The sequence below is a fragment of the Synchiropus splendidus genome, chromosome 18 (assembly GCF_027744825.2).
Source record: "Synchiropus splendidus isolate RoL2022-P1 chromosome 18, RoL_Sspl_1.0, whole genome shotgun sequence".
In the NCBI taxonomy this organism is placed as follows: domain Eukaryota; kingdom Metazoa; phylum Chordata; class Actinopteri; order Syngnathiformes; family Callionymidae; genus Synchiropus; species Synchiropus splendidus.
This window is the reverse complement of record NC_071351.1, coordinates 10,701,978-10,721,512: the sequence shown is the minus strand read 5'-3', so window position 1 is coordinate 10,721,512 and position 19,535 is coordinate 10,701,978. Positions and strand designations below refer to the sequence as shown.

At 40.9% G+C, this 19,535-nt stretch overlaps 1 protein-coding gene across 2 annotated transcripts in view; it reads left to right on the top strand.

Annotated features, from left to right (window-relative positions):
* itpr3 (inositol 1,4,5-trisphosphate receptor, type 3) overlaps positions 1 to 19,535 on the top strand; it is a 28,673-nt gene that overhangs the window by 4,373 nt on the left and 4,765 nt on the right. The window contains exons 2-45 of one of the 2 annotated variants that reach the window (XM_053849074.1): positions 239 to 309; positions 2,045 to 2,166; positions 2,504 to 2,590; positions 4,410 to 4,568; positions 4,649 to 4,747; positions 4,810 to 4,893; positions 5,052 to 5,198; positions 5,277 to 5,372; positions 6,071 to 6,115; positions 6,203 to 6,345; positions 6,581 to 6,680; positions 6,783 to 6,943; positions 7,007 to 7,148; positions 7,263 to 7,427; positions 7,558 to 7,730; positions 7,806 to 7,925; positions 8,000 to 8,075; positions 8,280 to 8,395; positions 8,507 to 8,758; positions 8,971 to 9,115; positions 9,186 to 9,327; positions 9,719 to 9,927; positions 10,661 to 10,781; positions 11,438 to 11,464; positions 11,606 to 11,660; positions 11,759 to 11,924; positions 12,022 to 12,189; positions 13,636 to 13,710; positions 15,209 to 15,328; positions 15,430 to 15,552; positions 15,627 to 15,827; positions 15,897 to 16,012; positions 16,199 to 16,334; positions 16,447 to 16,572; positions 16,650 to 16,775; positions 16,853 to 16,973; positions 17,040 to 17,221; positions 17,617 to 17,765; positions 17,857 to 17,965; positions 18,038 to 18,131; positions 18,206 to 18,381; positions 18,786 to 18,945; positions 19,023 to 19,240; positions 19,305 to 19,505. In XM_053849074.1, the coding sequence (XP_053705049.1) occupies positions 239 to 309; positions 2,045 to 2,166; positions 2,504 to 2,590; positions 4,410 to 4,568; positions 4,649 to 4,747; positions 4,810 to 4,893; positions 5,052 to 5,198; positions 5,277 to 5,372; positions 6,071 to 6,115; positions 6,203 to 6,345; positions 6,581 to 6,680; positions 6,783 to 6,943; positions 7,007 to 7,148; positions 7,263 to 7,427; positions 7,558 to 7,730; positions 7,806 to 7,925; positions 8,000 to 8,075; positions 8,280 to 8,395; positions 8,507 to 8,758; positions 8,971 to 9,115; positions 9,186 to 9,327; positions 9,719 to 9,927; positions 10,661 to 10,781; positions 11,438 to 11,464; positions 11,606 to 11,660; positions 11,759 to 11,924; positions 12,022 to 12,189; positions 13,636 to 13,710; positions 15,209 to 15,328; positions 15,430 to 15,552; positions 15,627 to 15,827; positions 15,897 to 16,012; positions 16,199 to 16,334; positions 16,447 to 16,572; positions 16,650 to 16,775; positions 16,853 to 16,973; positions 17,040 to 17,221; positions 17,617 to 17,765; positions 17,857 to 17,965; positions 18,038 to 18,131; positions 18,206 to 18,381; positions 18,786 to 18,945; positions 19,023 to 19,240; positions 19,305 to 19,505 (5,824 nt within the window). The remainder of the gene's footprint in view (positions 1 to 238; positions 310 to 2,044; positions 2,167 to 2,503; positions 2,591 to 4,409; positions 4,569 to 4,648; positions 4,748 to 4,809; positions 4,894 to 5,051; positions 5,199 to 5,276; positions 5,373 to 6,070; positions 6,116 to 6,202; positions 6,346 to 6,580; positions 6,681 to 6,782; positions 6,944 to 7,006; positions 7,149 to 7,262; positions 7,428 to 7,557; positions 7,731 to 7,805; positions 7,926 to 7,999; positions 8,076 to 8,279; positions 8,396 to 8,506; positions 8,759 to 8,970; positions 9,116 to 9,185; positions 9,328 to 9,718; positions 9,928 to 10,660; positions 10,782 to 11,437; positions 11,465 to 11,605; positions 11,661 to 11,758; positions 11,925 to 12,021; positions 12,190 to 13,635; positions 13,711 to 15,208; positions 15,329 to 15,429; positions 15,553 to 15,626; positions 15,828 to 15,896; positions 16,013 to 16,198; positions 16,335 to 16,446; positions 16,573 to 16,649; positions 16,776 to 16,852; positions 16,974 to 17,039; positions 17,222 to 17,616; positions 17,766 to 17,856; positions 17,966 to 18,037; positions 18,132 to 18,205; positions 18,382 to 18,785; positions 18,946 to 19,022; positions 19,241 to 19,304; positions 19,506 to 19,535) is intronic. The other variant, XM_053849075.1, reaches the window with a different exon arrangement.

The window sequence follows — 19,535 nt, the reverse complement described above, 5'->3', positions numbered from 1 at the left end:
GAGGCCAAGTGTTTCCTAAACACCGATGGTAATACTTCCTTTAATGACCCCCGACACAGCCTGGAGCCCAGACACTTGTAACACATTTACCAAACATGGCTCCTGTGAACACCAAATGAACATCAGATAACCTCTGCATTTTGACTGAGACCTTTCATTTCCTTACTCTTTTTTTGTTGCCTCGATCAAAATCCTTCTAAAATGGATAGTTAAGTTGTCATGTGGTCTTTGTGTGCAGGTTGGTGGATGACCGTTGTGTGGTTGAACCAGCTGCCGGAGATTTGGATAATCCTCCGAAGAAATTCAGGGGTAAGACTGATGGGTCAATTTCTATCGAAATGTTTTTGTCTTTCCGTAGTTGGAAATGTGTCATGAGGAAAACTTGGCGTGGAGTGCTTTTTTTTTTTAATGACCCACAGGCTAAAAATCGTATTTGTATGAACAAACATTGGCTTCCAAATTGATCACTGAAGGAACTGTGAGGAGATCTACTCACATATAGATCATCTAACAGGATTTGTGTATTCTCTCCCGAACCCACGATCTCAATGCAGCTGTTTTTAATTTGTCACAGCTGGATCCTTTGAAGTGGAGAATCCATCCTCATACTTCTCACAAAGACCTCTGATAACAGCAACATGGTCCGGGATGCTTGCAGAGCACCAGCTCATAATTTGAAGTTAAAAATACCAAAAGTATCAGCAGTGACTGGATTATCATCTACTAAAATTAGGATTGGGACTTTTATAAATTGTTTTCACTTCATAAATTACTAAAAAAATACCTATTAGTCATGTATAGACTTTATATTGAAGCACAAAAACTTTATGAAATAGCATTCCAATGAGCATTCCACCCTGATGTTGAAGCTTATGTACTCAGATTCATCTAAAATTAGATCAGTCTGCCTTCAAATATTAAAATGTGATCAATCACAATAGATAACTAACAATGAATAACTTTTTTTCCACCCCGGATTATGAGCCATATTTGTATTTGTATTTGTATGGAGATCACACTAAGCAGATGTGCATGTTTTGAGAAGGATCAGAACAATTATTGCAAACATCAGACTAGATCAGGGACTGTCTGGACATGTCTGCTGTTGTCTGAAGGTCACACACATGCAGATACAAAACACAAATTGCATGATACCATTTGCTCCCCTGAGTTAGTTTTGACAGTGCAGACTTCAGACTAGAGCAGTGCTTCTCAATTATTTTCTGTTGCAAACCCCTCAAAAAGAAGTGAACATTTCGCGCCCTCCCAACTCTCCATCGCCTCTGTAAATAGCATCGCTTGTCTATAAGTAGTCTATATTATAAGGAGTCTGCATAACATTGTATCCTTGTCAACATTAAAGAAAAGAAAAAGAAAATAATTTAGATCAACTTTCAATAAAGAATAACTTCATAAACATTGTTTTTGTCTGTAACAGAAGTGGATGTGCAATTTTTCTGTATTGTAGTACGGCAAAAAAAGTATGTTGTTGGGGGAACTAGACATATCTCACGGCATTGCTTCACATTTTGAAAGTAAAATAATAAATCTATAATCTAATAGCAATAGCTTCTGCCAGGCGAATGTATTCAAAGAATCAATAAAAGAACATGTGGTTTCAAATACAAACATGCCAAACATTTCCTGCCATATTTTTACATTTGCACTATGATGAAAACCATACCTAACTGAACAAATTATATTGAAGCATATTCTACAAATATGATTGTTTGCAATGCATAGTTTCACTATCTTTATTTGCATTAATTCAATTAAATAAAAAAAATACTTCAGTCATTTCCATTGCACAGTCGCGGTCTCTGACATCCAGCCATGTTTGACTTGGAGGCAGCCAGAGTGTTGACTGAATGGTAGGCGGATGTTGAGCACTCATCCGAATATCAGGAGTCAATTATTGTGAAATCAGTGGCACAAAAGGGAGACAATGACAAGACTAAAAAGAAGAGGATTGAAGTCCTTGTTTGCAAGTTGATCCATGAACAATTATCGTAAAATAATGTGCTTTTTAATGCTTTATTTGCAGACTGCCTGTTCAAGGTGTGTCCCATGAGTCGGTACTCCGCTCAGAAACAGTTCTGGAAAGCGAAGCAGGCCAAACATGAGAAGGATAAGATTGGGGATGTTGTGCTGCTACAAAAACTGCAGGTATGTATTTGCATCTGGTTTCAGCTTCATTTTGCTTCCATTGCTTTTATGCCCATCCATCTTCCCCTGGTTATCTGGGGATGGCTTTCAGGGACAACAGCTCGAGCAAAGAGGCCCAGAAGTCTGTCTCGCTTGAAGCCTCTTTGAGCTCTGCTGGTGCAATACCAAGACCACAATGTGTCAGAAAACCATAGCATTGTAAATGAAAATGGGAAAGTAATAATCATTGAAATGTGTAGTTGTATGCGCCTTACATATTGGCCTTATTTGACAGTTTCAACGCCTGTGAAACTATGATTTGATTTTTAAAGGACACTTCATGTCTGTCCTGTTTCAGCATGCGTCCAACCTTGAGCAGAAGCAGAATGAAACAGAAAACAAAAAAGTCCATGGAGACGTAGTGAAGTATGGAACGGTCATACAGGTGAGTCACATCTGTAATTTCCTAAACCTGCCTACTAGTTTTCATCGCTTCTATTATTTTCCAAGAGGGTTTATGAAAAGAAACTGAGGCGTTGGGAGAAATGAACGATTTCTACTCTGTATTAGAATATTTACATTTTATTGTATTAAAACAAAATAGTGCTCCTTAAGGATCCAACATCAAATGAAAGTACTTGAGAAGAGAATAATAACAGATCTTTAAAATGTCCCATGTGGGTCAATTGTTTAGTCCAAAAACATTATGTCAACCACAGCCGTTGAGATTTACAGCTGTCATTAAATTTTACAGTCATTTGCTCACCTCGGTAGTGATATCAAAGCGCTCAGGAATTTGGGCTGTCCTGGTGAATGCTGTCTGGTCAGTGATTATCTCTCTAGTAGCTCTGATTCATCGTAGGTGTAGTAAAACAGGCCTTGGGAAAAGTGTGCCAGTAAAAGAGAAAGATGGTTGATGGAGTATGAATATGGAGAGTATGTTTTGGACAGTGCTCTACTGGTGGTTTGTTCCTGGTGTGGGAGCAGGAAGTCAGTTTCCATGTTTGCCCCTTGTGTCTTCCTTGACTGCTTCCATGAACCCCATTAGTTGTCTCTCTCTTCTCCTTTTATTTATCATTCTTACTCCAATACATCTCTCCTCTCCTCAGATGAAGCTCTGTTATAAGCTGCATTACTTGTGGTTCGCAAATGCTGTCAAATGAATAACTGAACAAGAACTGAACATTTGTTCAGCAATACTTTTTTTCAGATCACATTATTTCTCCTTGACAAGTTGCTATCAGGCAAGTGACAATCTCAATAAGGGCAAACCTTTTCCTCTCTGTCCCATGACAAGTTTCCTAATTTTATGTTACTTAAAAGCACTGCTGGTAAACGTAAAGATCATTGTCTCTCCGGCCCTTTTTTTTCCTTCGCCGTAGGTGTAGGAACATGTGCCAAACCTGTCTGGAACGCACACAGAAAGTGACACACTCTCCTCGCAGGGATGTGCTGTTATCTGATGAGTCAATATTGACCTTGTTCCAAGGCTTTTGACCTGTCATTTCGCTCACACACATCTAGGTGTGGCTCTCCTGAGCAACGCTGCAGCTGATAGCGCTCACTTAATGATTCACGGTGAAAACATTCTGCAGCTCTTCTAATACATTTCTCTTTGCAGATAGCAGCGAAAGATAAAAGCCGGGCTCCGATGTTTGTATTGCATAAGTCTGTAAAATTGTGGTACGAAACTGTATCTTAAAAAAAATGTGTGAAAACTGGTCTAAATTCTAACGGAGGTCTGAAGATTATTATTTATTATTTGCTCAACATGACTTGCTCTGGGGCATAATGGTTCCAAAAAAAGTGTAAATAGTTGCGCAATATTGAAATTCTGATCATCTCAAGTGCAAGTGAGTGCTGGTACATAAACATATGAAGTAAATGAAAGTGCTGGCTTTTCAAGCATGATAATGGCATTTTATGAATGGCTTAATTTGAATACCAATAATGTCTATCATTTTCTGGACTGGGCATCCTCATAACGTGTGGGGAATAGGTAAAGAGAAATGTGAATATTAGACTGGAGAGCTTCACAGGATATTAATGTGAGATGAAATGAAGAAAGTCTTGCATACTATACCGTTTCTTGTCAGTGTATTTGTTGGTTTTTCTGCGGGTGGTTGCTGGTTTATGCAGACCCTGTTGGCTGAATGAGAAGGAGGTGAAGATCAAGGAATGATATATGTGTTTGTGTTTTTGGCTTTGCCTCTCTGACTGTATTAGATTATTATTATTGTCTGAACTATTGTGTCTCCATATAGTTGCTCCACATGAAGAGTAACAAGTACCTGACGGTGAACAAGCGTCTCCCTGCTCTGCTGGAGAAGAATGCCATGAGGGTCACTCTGGACGGCACAGGGAATGAGGGTTCCTGGCTTTTCATCCAGCCATTTTGGAAGCTGAGAGCCAATGGTGACAATGTAAATCAAAATATTACGTTATTACTCGTACATTCACTCTGTTGATGATGAGCCACTGATATTTTCTCTGAACGGTCCAGGTGGTGGTGGGAGATAAAGTCATCCTCAACCCTGTAAATGCAGGTCAGCCGCTTCATGCTTCCAACTATGAGCTGACTGACCATCCAGGATGCAAAGAGGTGAGACATCATTACAGGAATCGCCACCAACCATCTTTCTAATGACTGTCCCTTTCACACAGGTTAATTCTGTCAACTGCAACACCAGCTGGAAGATCAACCTGTTCATGATGTTCAGCGACCACAGAGAGGAGGTTCTAAAAGGCGTAAGTGCAGTCCGAGAGCAGTGTTCTTCTAATGTAATATTAACCCATTGGAACATTGTCAACGACTGAAGCAGATTCCATCGCAAACTTAAACTTAATGTGAAAAAAAGAACATACAGTTGCTTTGGACCATATATTGATGGAGGTAACTTTTTCAGGGTGATGTGGTGCGTCTCTTTCACGCTGAGCAGGAGAAGTTTCTCACCTGTGATGAGTATAAAAGCAAGCTCCACGTCTTCCTCCGGACCACACTGAGGCAGTCTGCCACCTCAGCCACCAGCTCTAACGCTCTGTGGGAAGTTGAGGTACTAAGTATGTGGACTTTTGTAGTCTCACTGATGCACATTTTGTTAAACTTAGATATTTTCTCATTGGTATTTTAGGTAGTACATCATGATCCATGTCGTGGGGGTGCTGGACACTGGAACAGCCTCTACCGGTTTAAGCATCTTGCCACTGGAAACTATTTGGCGGCAGAGGTAACTCAGTTGTTTTGGAAAAAAATAAACCTCGGTCTTTCACAAAAAAAGATGCTCTTTTTTCGTTTTATGATTGTAGTGTATAGCGATGACTTTAAACAGGAGTAGTCTAAATCTACATGAAATGAAATGATTGGGATTGACACATATGTTGAGGTATACTATAGGAAACTACATAACTTTGATATTGATATCATAAGTTTGATATTGAAGAATGTCATAACATTTGTGTGTTAGAGACTTTTGAGATGTGTAAATCACACAGTAATAAATGCTAAAATAGGCTGATTTTCCTTGGGGGAATGTGGGATAAGTAAAGTGAGAAACAGATGTTGGACTGGATGTGATGATCCAGACGTTCCTTGTGAAGGGAGGGGCGGCGTGTGCAAAGAGGGCAGTGGCGTGCAGCTTTGATCCACTGCTCCAAGATAAAAGTAGTAATAGAAGTTTATTTTTCTTCTTTAGAAAGTGGAAGTCCATAAGCAATAGTCTTTTTATTCCCTGTCCAAACAGCCGGACCCAGGAATGTACCAGAATTGATCCTGCATTTAGAGCTTGTTTGGATTTTGGATCTCACACTTTAGGCAGATATTGCATCATCCTCGTAATAGTTAAAAAGCCAGAGTGAAAGTGTGACTTGTCTTAACAGCCAATAATGATTTCACTGCTCACAAGTGACATTTTGATTTTAATTGCAGGAGAATCCTGGATATAAGGGCGATAATGCTGAGCTCTCTTCGTCTGTGAGTTCTGGACTTGGGTTTCTTTAATGGAACTGCACTGCACCTCATTTTTGCTTTAGTTCATGCATGTGTTTCACTTGATTCCAGTTGGATAGCAGCCGTAGCAACAAGCGCTCCCATGGTGAGAGGATCAAGTACAAGCTCGTCGCTGTGCCTCATGGGAACGACATTGCTTCGCTGTTTGAGCTTGACCCCACCACACTCCAAAAGACAGACTCCTTTGTGCCACGGTAAGCTAGCTTGTCACTCCTTAACCTGTAATGGCTTGCTGCAAAATTATGTTGCATGCATTAGCGTAAGTGTAAAGTGTATTTATGGGGTTATTGGGATCAACTTCCTTTTTTTTTACTGTCATCGCTCAACCTTTGTCCATCATTTCACTTCATAATTGAATTGAAATAAGAGTAGTACAACACAGAAATGATTCCAATGGCACTTGTGTAAACAATCTTTTAACATCTGCAGGAACTCATACGTGCGATTAAGGCATCTGTGCACAAACACTTGGATCCAGAGCACAAATGTCCCTATCGATATAGACGAAGAGAGACCCATCAGACTCATGGTGTGTTGCATTTGAGATGATCCTACTGCCCCATTTTGTTCATCCAAGTGATAATATTTTTGTTATATATTTGGTTGTAAATGTGTCGATCTGCTGCTTCAGTTGGGAACCTGCGCGACTAAGGAGGACAAAGAGGCTTTTGCCATCGTCTCAGTTCCTGTGATGGAAATCAGAGATCTGGACTTTGCCAACGATGCAAGTGCCATGTTAAGCACCGTTGTGGACCAATTCAGTCAAGGTTTCATCAGCCAGAATGATCGTCGGTCGGTTTCCTCAGCACTGAACCTGTTTCAAGTGTAGTTCTTGACTGATTCTTTATTTCACAGCTTTGCCATCAAACTGCTGGAGGATGTGGTTTTCTTTGTGGCAGATGTTATCAACAGTGGTCAGCCCGTGCTTGACATCGTCATGACCAAAGCCAACCGAGAGAGACAGAAGCTGATGCGAGAGCAGAACATTTTGAAACAGGTATGGCACAGCATTTGCAATCTACTCCTTATTTTGATGCTGTTTCATCTTCATTCAAGTTAGTCCTTTTTATGAAAATGCATGCTGATCTGGTGTGTTTGTGTGTGCCCTCAGATCTTTGGGATCATTAAAGTTCCTTTTAAAGACCGAGGGGGAGGTGAGGGGCCTCTGCTGCGGCTAGAAGAGCTGGCCGACCAGAAAAACGCTCCCTACCAGTACATGTTCCGTCTGTGCTACAGAGTCCTGCGTCATTCTCAGGAAGACTACCGTAAAAACCAGGTGAAGTCAGATTTAGAGATGTCATCTTTCTATTAAATTGGCTCCAGTTCATGCCATGTCTATATATTTGCTGTGGGTCACCAAAAAAGAGGTATTGTGAATTTCTCTCAACTTTTCTTTGCCTCTACAGGAGCACATAGCAAAGCAGTTTGGTGTGATGCAGAGTCAGATTGGCTACGACATCCTGGCTGAAGACACAATCACCGCGCTGCTGCACAACAACCGAAAGCTACTGGAGAAACACATCACCAAAACCGAAGTGGAAACTTTCGTAAGCCTTGTCCGGAAGAATCGAGAGCCCAGGTAAATATGGCCAGTGACAGAAAAAGCATTTCTGGCAGCAGGTATTTTAAATGTGATTTTTTTTTTTAATGGCAGGTTTCTGGACTACCTGTCAGACCTTTGTGTGTCCAACAATGTGGCCATCCCTGTCACCCAGGAGCTCATCTGTAAATGCGTCTTGGACCCCAAAAACCAGGACATCCTCATCAAGACTGAGTTGGTTGAGACACATCGCATAACAAATGCATTTGTATCTGTATCTGAAGGATTTACATCCTCTTTATTTTCAGACGTCGCATCCCCAAAGAGCCGCCTTCAGGTGGCGTTCAGGGTGACTATCTGGACGATTTTGCCGATGAGGACGAGGTGGATATTTTTAATCCTGCTCTCAGATATGAACTCATACTCGATTCCCCACTAAGAGGAGTATTTGTTTAATAAATCTCAAATAATACACACAAAAAACTATAAGAACTAGATGTGTACGTGCCGTATGATATATATTTTTTTCAGTCAACAAATTTGACCTATTCCATCTGTGGATTGAGTTTCTTGCCTTGTTTGCTGCAGGTGTGGCTGGTGTGGACTGACAAGACCAACGAGAGGCAGGAGAAGAGCATCAGACACCTGGCACAAGAGGCCAGGCAGGGGAACACCCATGATGAGAATGTTCTAACCTATTACAGGTAATTTCAACTGAAGTCCTTCTGAATGAATCATCAGGCCGATCAGGAAATTAAAAGTACAATAATATATTGGCGTTCACTTCCATTGCTTCCATTTTGCTCTTGTCACAGGTATCAGTTGAAGCTTTTTGCCCGGATGTGTTTGGATCGTCAGTATCTTGCCATCGATGAGATCTCCAAGCAGCTTGATGTGGAGCTCATCTTCCTGTGCATGATGGATGAGACTCTGCCCTTCGACCTGCGAGCCTCTTTCTGTCGTCTCATGCTACACGCACATGTAGACCGAGACCCACAAGAACTGGTCACCCCAGTCAAGTTTGCCCGACTCTGGACTGAAATCCCGACATCAATCACCATAAAAGAGTATGTTTTCAAACAAATATTCCATAGAAATGTGTTGTTAACTACATTGTTTAAAGAGAATTATACTCGAAAAGTCATTTTCATCAAGCAGTATCTTCACTTTACTTTAGTCGGTGCTTTTATGTTTAATAAGCAATAAGATTGAAGCTGCACCCAAATGGTGTTCTTAGTTCAGTGATCTCTTTATCAAGCGATACAATTTTTGTTCTCAGTTACGACTCTAACATGGATGACAGCAGAGACAACAAGAAGAACCGTTTCTCCAACACTATGGTATTTATGGAAGAATACCTCAACAATGTGTTGAATGATGAAGTTCCATTTCATAATGAAGAGAAGAACAAGCTCACCTATGAGGTCTGACTGCAAAAACTACTCCGTATATTCTGTTCCATCTTGACTCAACACTGTTTCTTTACCTTCCCAGGTGGTGAGTTTAGCCAGACACCTGATCTACTTTGGTTTCTACAGTTTCTTTGAGCTTCTCAGACTCACAAGAACGTTGTTGGGCATCATTGACTGTAGGCCGAACCCAAATACTGGGATGATGTTCAGTGATGACGGATCAGGTAAATAACTAAACTATCATCCATTGGCTCATGTAGTATGTAGCTCTTACTATTGAAACAGTCGCTGCTATGACCTAATAGCAATGACAGTGTTACATTGATTTTTAGGATGTGCATTTTTGCAGTAGCAAAGATTCCTGTACTGTAGACTGAAGCATATCTTGAATAATGTCTTTGGTATGAATGCTTTCCGCCACAAGGGGGGAGTTCCTCTACCATTGTTATAGCTGGAGTGACTGTATAATCATAAGAGGTAGTGCCAGAGCCTTCGTAATTATAGATATAGTTCACAGTTGTTGCAGTAGTCATTGTTATTGTTCTTGGTTCAGTCGTTAAAAGTTACTATATAACTGTAATCCATTGTACACTGACTCATTGCTTTTGTCTGCAGGGAAGAACGTGAAGCGATCCATACATGGCATGGGTGCGATGATGTCCACCATGGTCCTTGCCAGAAAGCAGTCTATATTTGGAGGTCCAGGGGCAAGAGGGGCTGGACTGGGTGCTGCACTTGATGGACAGAGATTAGGAAAAGATAGTATCGACAAGATGGACCTGACAGTGATGGACACCAAGCTGAAAATACTGGAGATATTACAGGTAACCAGATAGAGGAGTGAAAGTGAGGCAATACAAATACACTGGTGGGAGTTTGGAGGAGGGAGAAATTACTGGAATACTTGCCAAAATAAAGGTGAAATATTTCAAAACCTCCCACTGAAAGTTGTGTCAGTGTTGAGTATTGGTACATCATCCTCAGGGCTTATGCATACTACTATAAGTGCAATGCAAACTTGGCTCAGCAACATGAGAAGTTGCAGGCTTTTGTTCAGACAGAAGTTGTGTGACAATCACGTCCAGCTTAAAGGCTGGACAGGTGGAAGCCATGAGGTGTAAACACCACCATTGCTGGGTTTTGCAAATGGACACGTTCACTTATTTTTGCTTTTTACTTGCTTTCAATATAGTGTAGAAGATTTTTTAAAAAGAAGAAACATTGATATTTCAGATTTTCACATTTGTTTTTATTTAAAGTCGCGTGTGTCCAGTGGAATCCAAATGTCAGTGTCCGATTACAGAGTTCATGTGAAATGCATTCCTCTTAATGATGGTGGATGACATTGCTCTTAGAAGTTTAACGGTGTTGCAGTGTGGAATTTCATCTCGGAAAATCAATTGAACGTCACCTGTCGCTCTCCCGGGAATGTTCTGCTGATGGACAAAAGAATAAGGCTTAACTGGCTAATCCTTATGATTAGCTCAATCTTTATTTTTTTCTTTACAACTTGCACTGGTATTTATGCCATACCTTTTTTTTCTTCCCTCTTTACAGTTTATCCTGAATGTCCGCCTGGACTACCGCCTCTCCTTCCTGCTCTCTGTGTTCAAGAAAGAGTTTGTGGATGTTTATCCAATGGCTGACGCAGATGCGACCACCAATCTGGAGCATGCCGGTATTTCTTTTAGCGCTTGGCTCTGGCTATTCTTGCAGCACCTTCTTTTCTTTCTTTCTTTTTGTTAAAGAAGATGGCACTCAATCTTAAGATCCAAACTGTGCATGTTGCGTGAAAAATTTTGCATGCATTTCTGTAAAATGCTTTCTATAGAAATGAATGAAGGGAAAGATGGTGTGTTGAAACAGAGGTGCACAACAAATCCACAGATCACGTAATGCTACTAGAATGTGCAGTGGATGATGCAATTTTACGTTGTTGCCAAAAAGTATTTTATCTATATGTACTCAAAAAAGAAATGCTCTATTAAAGAAGTGGTGATTGTAACTACTCGATTAAAGGCACTGCTTTGGCCAATAATGCTATTTCATAATGTATTTCAAGATTATCAAGAACAATTTGCATACCTAGCGTAACAACATGGTAGCATCACATATTAAAGATGTCTGTGACGTGCATTGGCTACGTGGTTGCAAACTATTATATCATGTTGTCAGGTTTTGCATCTTTTCAAAACCAGGTTTTTTCCTTCAGACTTTTCTGTGGTGGTCATGGGCATACACATCTATAGAAGCCATAGAGTTCATAACTGATAAGGATCAAATTAATCTTTGCATCTTTTAAAAAGATGTGTTGTCACTCTTCGATGCTTTCAGGCATTCCAATCAGCACGGAAACTACAGGTAAAACCAGAACTAAAGTAAATTAAGATTGCATTCACATAGACTTAGAGTTCTGGTGCAACAAGGCATCGTTTTTGCTTTTGTTTATTTATTATGTGCGCTTGTGATACATGCTAAATGTTTTATATTTCTCTTCCAAAGCTACAATTAACCTTCAGCACATTGGAGAACAAGCAGAGGCCATGTTTGGAGTTGGGTATGTGCTTTTGTCCTTTATTTGGTCAAGAAGGACCAATTGTTTTATAAAATAAATCACTGTTTTACCTCTATTTGTGTGTCTCTCGGTACGATCAGTAAAGGGAACAGTATTTTGGAGGTGGATGATGAAGGCGGCCGTATGTTTCTGCGGGTTCTCATCCATCTCACCATGCACGACTACCCTCCTCTGGTGTCTGGAGCTCTTCAGCTGCTTTTTAGACATTTCAGCCAAAGACAGGAAGTGCTGCATACCTTTAAGCAGGTGAACACACACAAAAAATTATTCATATTTTGTTTATATATTTTTCACAAAATAAAATATGTTTGAATCATGTGAGTTCTGCCTTGGTTTATCATAGGTGCAACTGCTGATCTCAGCTCAGGACGTGGAGAACTACAAGTTGATCAAGGCTGACCTGGACCGCCTTCGCACCCTAGTGGAGAAATCTGAACTCTGGGTGGAGAAGAAGAGCTCAGGGGGAGGAGATGGAAAGAAGGAAAAGAAAGATAAGAAAGAGAAAACTGAGGTAAACAGTGGCAGTGTTTGAAATAATGTTTGAATGTTTAATGTGTCATTGTTTTGACTTCACAGGCTGAAGAGGTTAGATAATCAAATAAAGCATAATGTTTAAGTATTACGAACATTTTATTTATGAATAAATCTTACCACCAAAAGCTCAGAGCATGATGACAGATTCATCTGCCTCAAAAAAACTCTTTTACTAAATAATTTCAGATTTCACATGAGTTAAATGAGTTTATGAACACAAGTTGATTGGACATCCACAAACTAAAGATTTGTAATGTCACATCGTGAGGAGGCCAGCTACACTAGATAACAAACTGTATTTCTTGAACTTCACAAAAGGGACGTAGAACTCTGGATCACAAAGTGTGAAAGTTGCCATCAAGTGTGACTTCTGAACCCACAAACACAATATTTGTCTTAACCTCCATCACTTTATTTGGAGTGATCACTACAATATGATGGTCTGACATGTCATTCTGGTTGATGTTTCTGTGAAATCAGCTGTGAAAAACTGGCCTCTTTGCTTGTCATTTACAGTCTAACTTATCCACTAACTATTCAAAGTACTGTACTAACAAAAACAACCAACATTAAACAAGTTTATGGTCATTTAACTAATCATGGAATTTCTCTTGCATACTAATGCACCCACTTGCTCAATAGCTAGCTTTGGATTCTCAACAAATGAACCAGCTAACACTTAAATTATCATACGTCAAGTAACAGTGAGAACAGTAGGTGAAACGGCTGAGGTATTGTTAAGCTTTGCATCTTGGTTTTTGAACTTGTGTACTACTGGTGTGGGGCTTGCTTGTGTCTTCACTGGCGGAGGTGTAACTACATTCTACTGGGCTTGGATTTGGATACCTTTACTGCATGTCACAACGTCCTCTCTTCTGATACGCTTCTGTAAAAGACACTCAGTGCAGCAGAAAGTCTGCACTGATCACACCGACCAACTCTGGCCAGGTATTTTGTCTTTTTTTTTGTTATTTTAAAGGTGATTTAGTGATGGAAGGTGAGTTTGGTGTATTCATGCCGGACCTATTTTGTAATTTTATCTCCCTGTATTGCATGGAAACAGCCAAGTAAGATGTGGCTGTTTGAGGTGTGACGTGTGACGTGTGAGTCACTTATGAAAATTGATGAGGGAAGATTTGTTAGATTTGAGTTTTTGGAACGGATCAATTTGCACTGTTCTCGTTGCTACAATATATCAACAACTCACCCGAATCCAGACCTAAAATTGTGATGCTTCATCAACTTGAAAACGCATCCTTAAATTGATCAAAACCACTGAGGCAGTGTAACTATTAAGCACCTGGATTAAGCATCCGCTATGTGATTTTTAACATGTTTTAAAAATATAGGAGAAATAAATGATGATGAGTAAGAGTTGCCCAAGTAGACATGCACATGCCGTTTTACCCTCTGCATCCTCCAGGGGGCTTTAGAGGACAGCACACCCAAGAAGGACAAACAGGAGAAGAGCAACGAGAACTACCAGAATGTCAAAGAGGTTAGAACTGTTTATTATTTTCTCCTCCTTCACTTCTTTGGTGTTGAGTGCTCATTGCTGTATGGTTGCTGTCCTGCACGTCCTTAAGATCGCCTGCCAATCAATGTTTTTTTGTTTTTTTTAATAATTATTTTTCATTTATAGGGGTTTGTTTGCGGCATTCTTGTCTTCGACTTGTCAATGTTTCTGGTTTGTTCCGCTTATGATTAATATTAAGAGACTAAAATGAAAATAACTACTTTTTAAGACAGAAATTCCTCCAGCAGCGTAATCTTGTTGCTTCTAGTGCATCTTCAATTTGACCACAAAAACAGTGTCCTTACTGTGTAAACATTGACTTAAAGGAAAGACCATTCTCTATAAAGGAAGATTTCACTTAAGTTTCACAGATTCTTGGCTCAATAGCTATTTAAAAGAATGCAAACGTAAGTATCAACCAGGAATGTATCATGCTGTTTTTTGTGTTTGTTTAATGTTTAGATATTATCAAACCAAATGGTATTATTCAGCTGCACGTATGGTATTCTTCTTCACACACACACACTGGTTACAGCAAGTTGTCATTGTACAGCACCCATATGACCTAATTCTGCTTCCAGTCTGCTCTGGCCAAATGTATTGGAAAGTCAAGTACCTGTAGCGTCACTGAATCACGTGTCTTAGTCAGCCCAACTATGATGAAACATGGAAACTTAAAAACCATGATAAGGTGTGTTTTGGTCACACAGAAAAATGGGTTCAGCCTCTGTGGAACTTACCAGAGTTTCAGCAATACATTGTGAACCTGGTTCGTCCTTCTGATTATAGTAACGCAGTGCTCCTGGCAAATGTGGTGAGACTGACAGGAGGGTAATAATAATTTGGTGAAACTCATGAGTCATCCATGCCACACTTGCACAGTAGTACAGACATGCAACTCATATCCTGAAGTTGAGAGATACAAATCAGGAACTAAATGTAAAACACAGCGATCACTGTAACTCTTCTTCAGAATGATCTTATAAGTTCACGCTGTTGGTCTCTGTTGCTGAAAATGGTTGGTACTGACCAGACACTTTGAGGTCCAGATCGCTGTACCAACACAGGTGGCATTCTCACTCTTTCATTTTTGCACATGTACCTTTTGAGCCTGTCTAAAAATGGGGTATAAACATGGAATTCGACAGAGAGTAGAGTCAGTCCTGCTCAAGGTGGCATTTTTGAATTGGAAATGAGGAGTTATACAAGTGCTGTTTTTCTTGTTCACTAAAAGCGTTTGGCTCACTATTGGTTAATGAGATGGTTACTTAGACAAGGATCCAATATTGCATTGCATTTTCAAACACAACAGTGTCGGCAAGTTTCAGAATAATGAGGCATGATTGTTAATGGTTAGTTTGATTGTCACTGGCCCCAATTTAAGTTAAGCCTAGTAGCGTAGCACATAGGGGACTTATTCTTGATAATGATTTTACTGTCACATCGAACAATGACTTTGACCATCACGTCTGTGCTGCAGATCCTGGAGAGGTTGAATAAAATGTGCAGCAGTGGAGTTTGGAAGAAGCAGCAACGGTTGCTGAAAAACATGGGAGCACATAAAGTCATGTTGGATCTGCTGCAAGTGTCCTATGACCAGGTATGAAAAACTCTTTTGAACTCCACAGTTCCTCACAGTAATTCTGACATAATTTAAAGCCAAATATATAAGTAAAAATGTTCTCGTTTCTGTTTCTGCAGAATGACGTGAAGATGCAGGAGATCATCAAGTTCACTCACCTGTTCCTCCAGAAGTTTTGCATGGGGAACCAGGAGAACCAGGCTCTGCTGCACAAGAGTCTCAACCTTTTCCTAAATCCTGGGGTATGACACTTGAAAACCAATACTCTGATACTGTTTTGCTTCACATTCACATGAACCTTTTTATATCTCTGTAGCTTCTAGAGGCTGAGACGGTGCAATACATCTTCAGCAACAACTACCAGCTCTGCACTGAGATCTCTGAAAGTGTCCTCCAACACTTCATCCACTGCCTGGCCACACATGGCCGCCATGTTCAGTACCTCAACTTTCTCCACACCATCATTAAGGCTGAGGGAAAGTATGTGAAGAAGTGTCAGGACATGATCATGACCGAGGTGGGAGAACAGACCCTAACCCTATTCTATGTTTAGTTCCCTGTTATAACACTATGTTTCTTTTTGAAGTTAACTAATGCGGGTGAGGACGTTGTCGTCTTCTATAATGACAAAGCTTCCTTTAACACCATGCTGGAGTTGATGGCGGAGAGCAGGGAAGGAGTTGCAGAGAACAGTCCACTCAGGTAAAACTGCAGCTGCAGTACAACTGCAGTATTTCATTGGAAATATATTAATCAAATAAAAATGAGAGGGGATACCTGCAAAAGGTATCTCCTCTACTTGATGTAGGAATTGTACAACAGAACCCCACTCCTGTTAACTTTACTGTGTAAATGTAACTAATCCAAGGACTAAAAATTCTCTTGCAGGTATCACATATCTCTGGTTGAGTTGTTGGCAGCCTGTGCTGAAGGGAAGAACGTTTACACAGAGATCAAGTGCACTTCGCTGCTGCCTCTTGAAGATGTGGTTCGAGTTGTGACACATGACGACTGCATCACAGAGGTGAGTTTGGACTGGGCTCATTTTCAGCCTTTGCATCCTGACACTGTGCAGTTTGGAGGAAACTCTGAAACTCCTTGAAAGACCTATGATGTCACATGCTTGATTTTTCAAGGTCAAAATTGCATATGTGAACTTTGTCAATCACTGCTACGTGGACACTGAAGTGGAGATGAAAGAAATCTACACATCCAACCACATTTGGAAGCTGTTTGAAGACTTCACCGCTGACATGGCCAGAGTAAGAGAAATCCACTCATGGTGGAGTTTTTATTTCGGCATGCTCAGTTCCTCATATGAACCCATATCTTTTTGCAGGTCTGTAATAAAAGAGACAAGCGGCTGTCAGATCCAATCCTGGAGAAGTACATCATCAATGTTGTGTTTGACACCATCAATGCCTTCTTCAGCTCTCCTTTCTCTGAGAACAGCACCTCTCTTCAGGTAACTGTCAGAGCAAATTACTCTCCTTACTCCAGCCACAGAGTCATGAAGAAAACTGCTCTACTTATCTTCCTCAGAGCCATCACACCATCGTCACACAGCTGCTCCAGTCGTCCGTCAGACTACTGGACTGCCCCTGGCTGCAGCAGCAACACAGGGGTCAAGTAGAGACCTGCATCAAGACATTGGCTATGACAGGTGATTCCTCAAGTTGGACCATCAACATTTGAGCAGCTCAATAAGTATCTGTTTCATTGTCTCTAGCTAAAAGTCGCTCCATCGCCATTCCTCTGGATCTGGAGGCTCAAATCAGTTCGATGTTGTCAAGTTCGGCTCTCAACATGCTATCCCGCTCCAACCCCAACTACAAGTCCTCTACACGTTCCACTCGACCCATTGCTCCCAGCAACCCCTGGGACTACAAGAACATCATCGAGAAATTGCAGGTACGCCATGAACCCAGCTAAGGAACTTATGTGAGTCTTTGGTTTATCAGTTAGTCTTCTAGCAAAATACCTCGTTGAAATTTTTATTTAACATTGATAATGGAATGAAGATTAGATTATGACATTTTGACAGTGTTCAGAATCAGCATCTGGACTCACAAATCTGCTGACTGATTGACTCTCACCGTCAATTGAGAGCTTCTGCAGCGTGAGTGTCAACAAAGTTCTTGCTCACATTTAATGCACGTGCTGTAAGCCAGTTGCGGAACGCTACTGCCATCTGCTGTCCACATGTGGTTTTTAACATACAGTAGACGTTTTTAAGTGACTAATCATTCACCATAATTTCAAGATTTCACCCAACACAGTTAAAATATTAATTGTGCATCTCTCAGGACATCATCAACACACTGGAGGAACGTCTGAAGCCCCTCGTGAATGCAGAGCTGTCGGTACTGGTGGACGTACTTCATCAGCCCGAGTTGCTGTTCTTAGAAGGGACTGATGCCCGACAGAGGTGCGAGTCGGGAGGCTTCATCTGCAAGTAAGAAAAGCTCAACATATTTTACAAACTCTCTCGTTGTTTTGCTAGTGAGTTCATGAGTCTGTAAAATGCTAAATGTGTTTGTGTGCAGGTTGATTCAGCACACCAAGGCGTTAATGTCTTCAGAAGAAAAGTTGTGCATCAAAGTGTTGAGAACACTTCAAGAGATGTTGATACGAACTTTGGATTTTGATGACAAGGTCAGTCTAGCGTTCTAAAATTAGGCTGACCATTTGTGTTCAGGCACTCACAAAATCCTCTCAAACCTTCAGGGAATCAGTCTTCGGAAAGTTTTGCTTCAGAACTACCTCTACCCAAACAAGAAAAACAGCCCTAAAAACGATCTGGCTGAGCTTGGCGCAGCTGGTGAGTTTCTCTTTCCTCTACACTTTACAGTCATATGTTGAATACAGTGTAGATTGTGTATGACTGTGTGTCAGGAGGCGAGCAGGAGCGTGACTGGGCGGCCGTGGCAGCAGTTCAGTGTCGCCTGGACAAAGAAGGAGCAACAAAGCTGTTCACAGATCTAGTGATGAGCACAAAGACTGACAAAATCTTCCAGGAGAGTATTCAGTTGGCTATATGTTTGCTGGAGGGAGGAAACACAGAGATTCAGGTAACTTGGGATGCTCCGTTTAAGCAGTTGCTCATGTACACAGAACAACTTTATGAGCTTGTCAATTTTCTTCCAAGTATTATGGCTCACAAAACGGTGTAAATAATTAAATACAGTGGAGACTAATGTTGCACAGTGATATGTAAAACCTTTAGGCACCAGAGTGTTTTCTACAAAATATTCAACTTTGATATCACCATTTCAAATCTTGAAAATCATTAGAGATAATGGTGTTCTGTAAGTGAGAAAACTCTTCACTTAATTTACTGCCTGACCAAAATAATTCTGTATTTGTAATTTCTGGAAATAAATGTAATGTAGAGAATGTAATACTATTACTTGTCATGTATGGTGTAAAAATACTGCACATTTTTCACACCATAATTATTAAACATATTTTGTAGAACTCCTTCTATAAGCTAATGATGGGCGACAACAAGTCAGAGAAGTTCTTCAAGGTGCTGGATGACCGTATGAAAGAAGCACAGACTGACATCAAAGCTACAGTGTCTGTGAACGTAGGAGAGATGACTCACAAGGCCAATGAGAAAGAGCTGGAGAGTGGTGAGGCGAGAATATTCATTATCAGAGTGTTCAGTGGGAGGACCGATTGATGACTGAGATCTTGACCTCTTGTCAAGGTGCGTCTGCGGCTTTGGTTCTAAACGGCACAGGTGGTCACCAGTTATTGGTCCCGGGTCCGTCCATTGCCCCGGTATCAGGACCCTCATCCCACCCGGCCCAGCCAGAGTCTGAACAAAGAGAGATTGACACAGAGATGGGTCCAGCAGTCACCATGATGAAGCCAATCCTGAGGTTTCTGCAGCTGCTTTGTGAGAACCACAACCAGGACCTGCAGGTACGTCATTTGGTGGTTTTGCCTCTAACCTTTTTGCCAACTCAAACTTTCATTCTTGTTCCAGAACTTTCTGCGTTGTCAGAACAACAAGACCAACTACAACCTGGTGTGTGAGACTCTGCAGTTCCTTGACATCATGTGTGGAAGCACCACTGGCGGGTTGGGTCTCCTTGGCCTCTACATCAATGAATCAAACGTCCACCTCATCACTCAGACCCTGGAGACCTTGACTGAGTACTGCCAGGGCCCCTGTCAGGAGAACCAGGTGATCACGCATTTTCCTGGGAGAAAAACC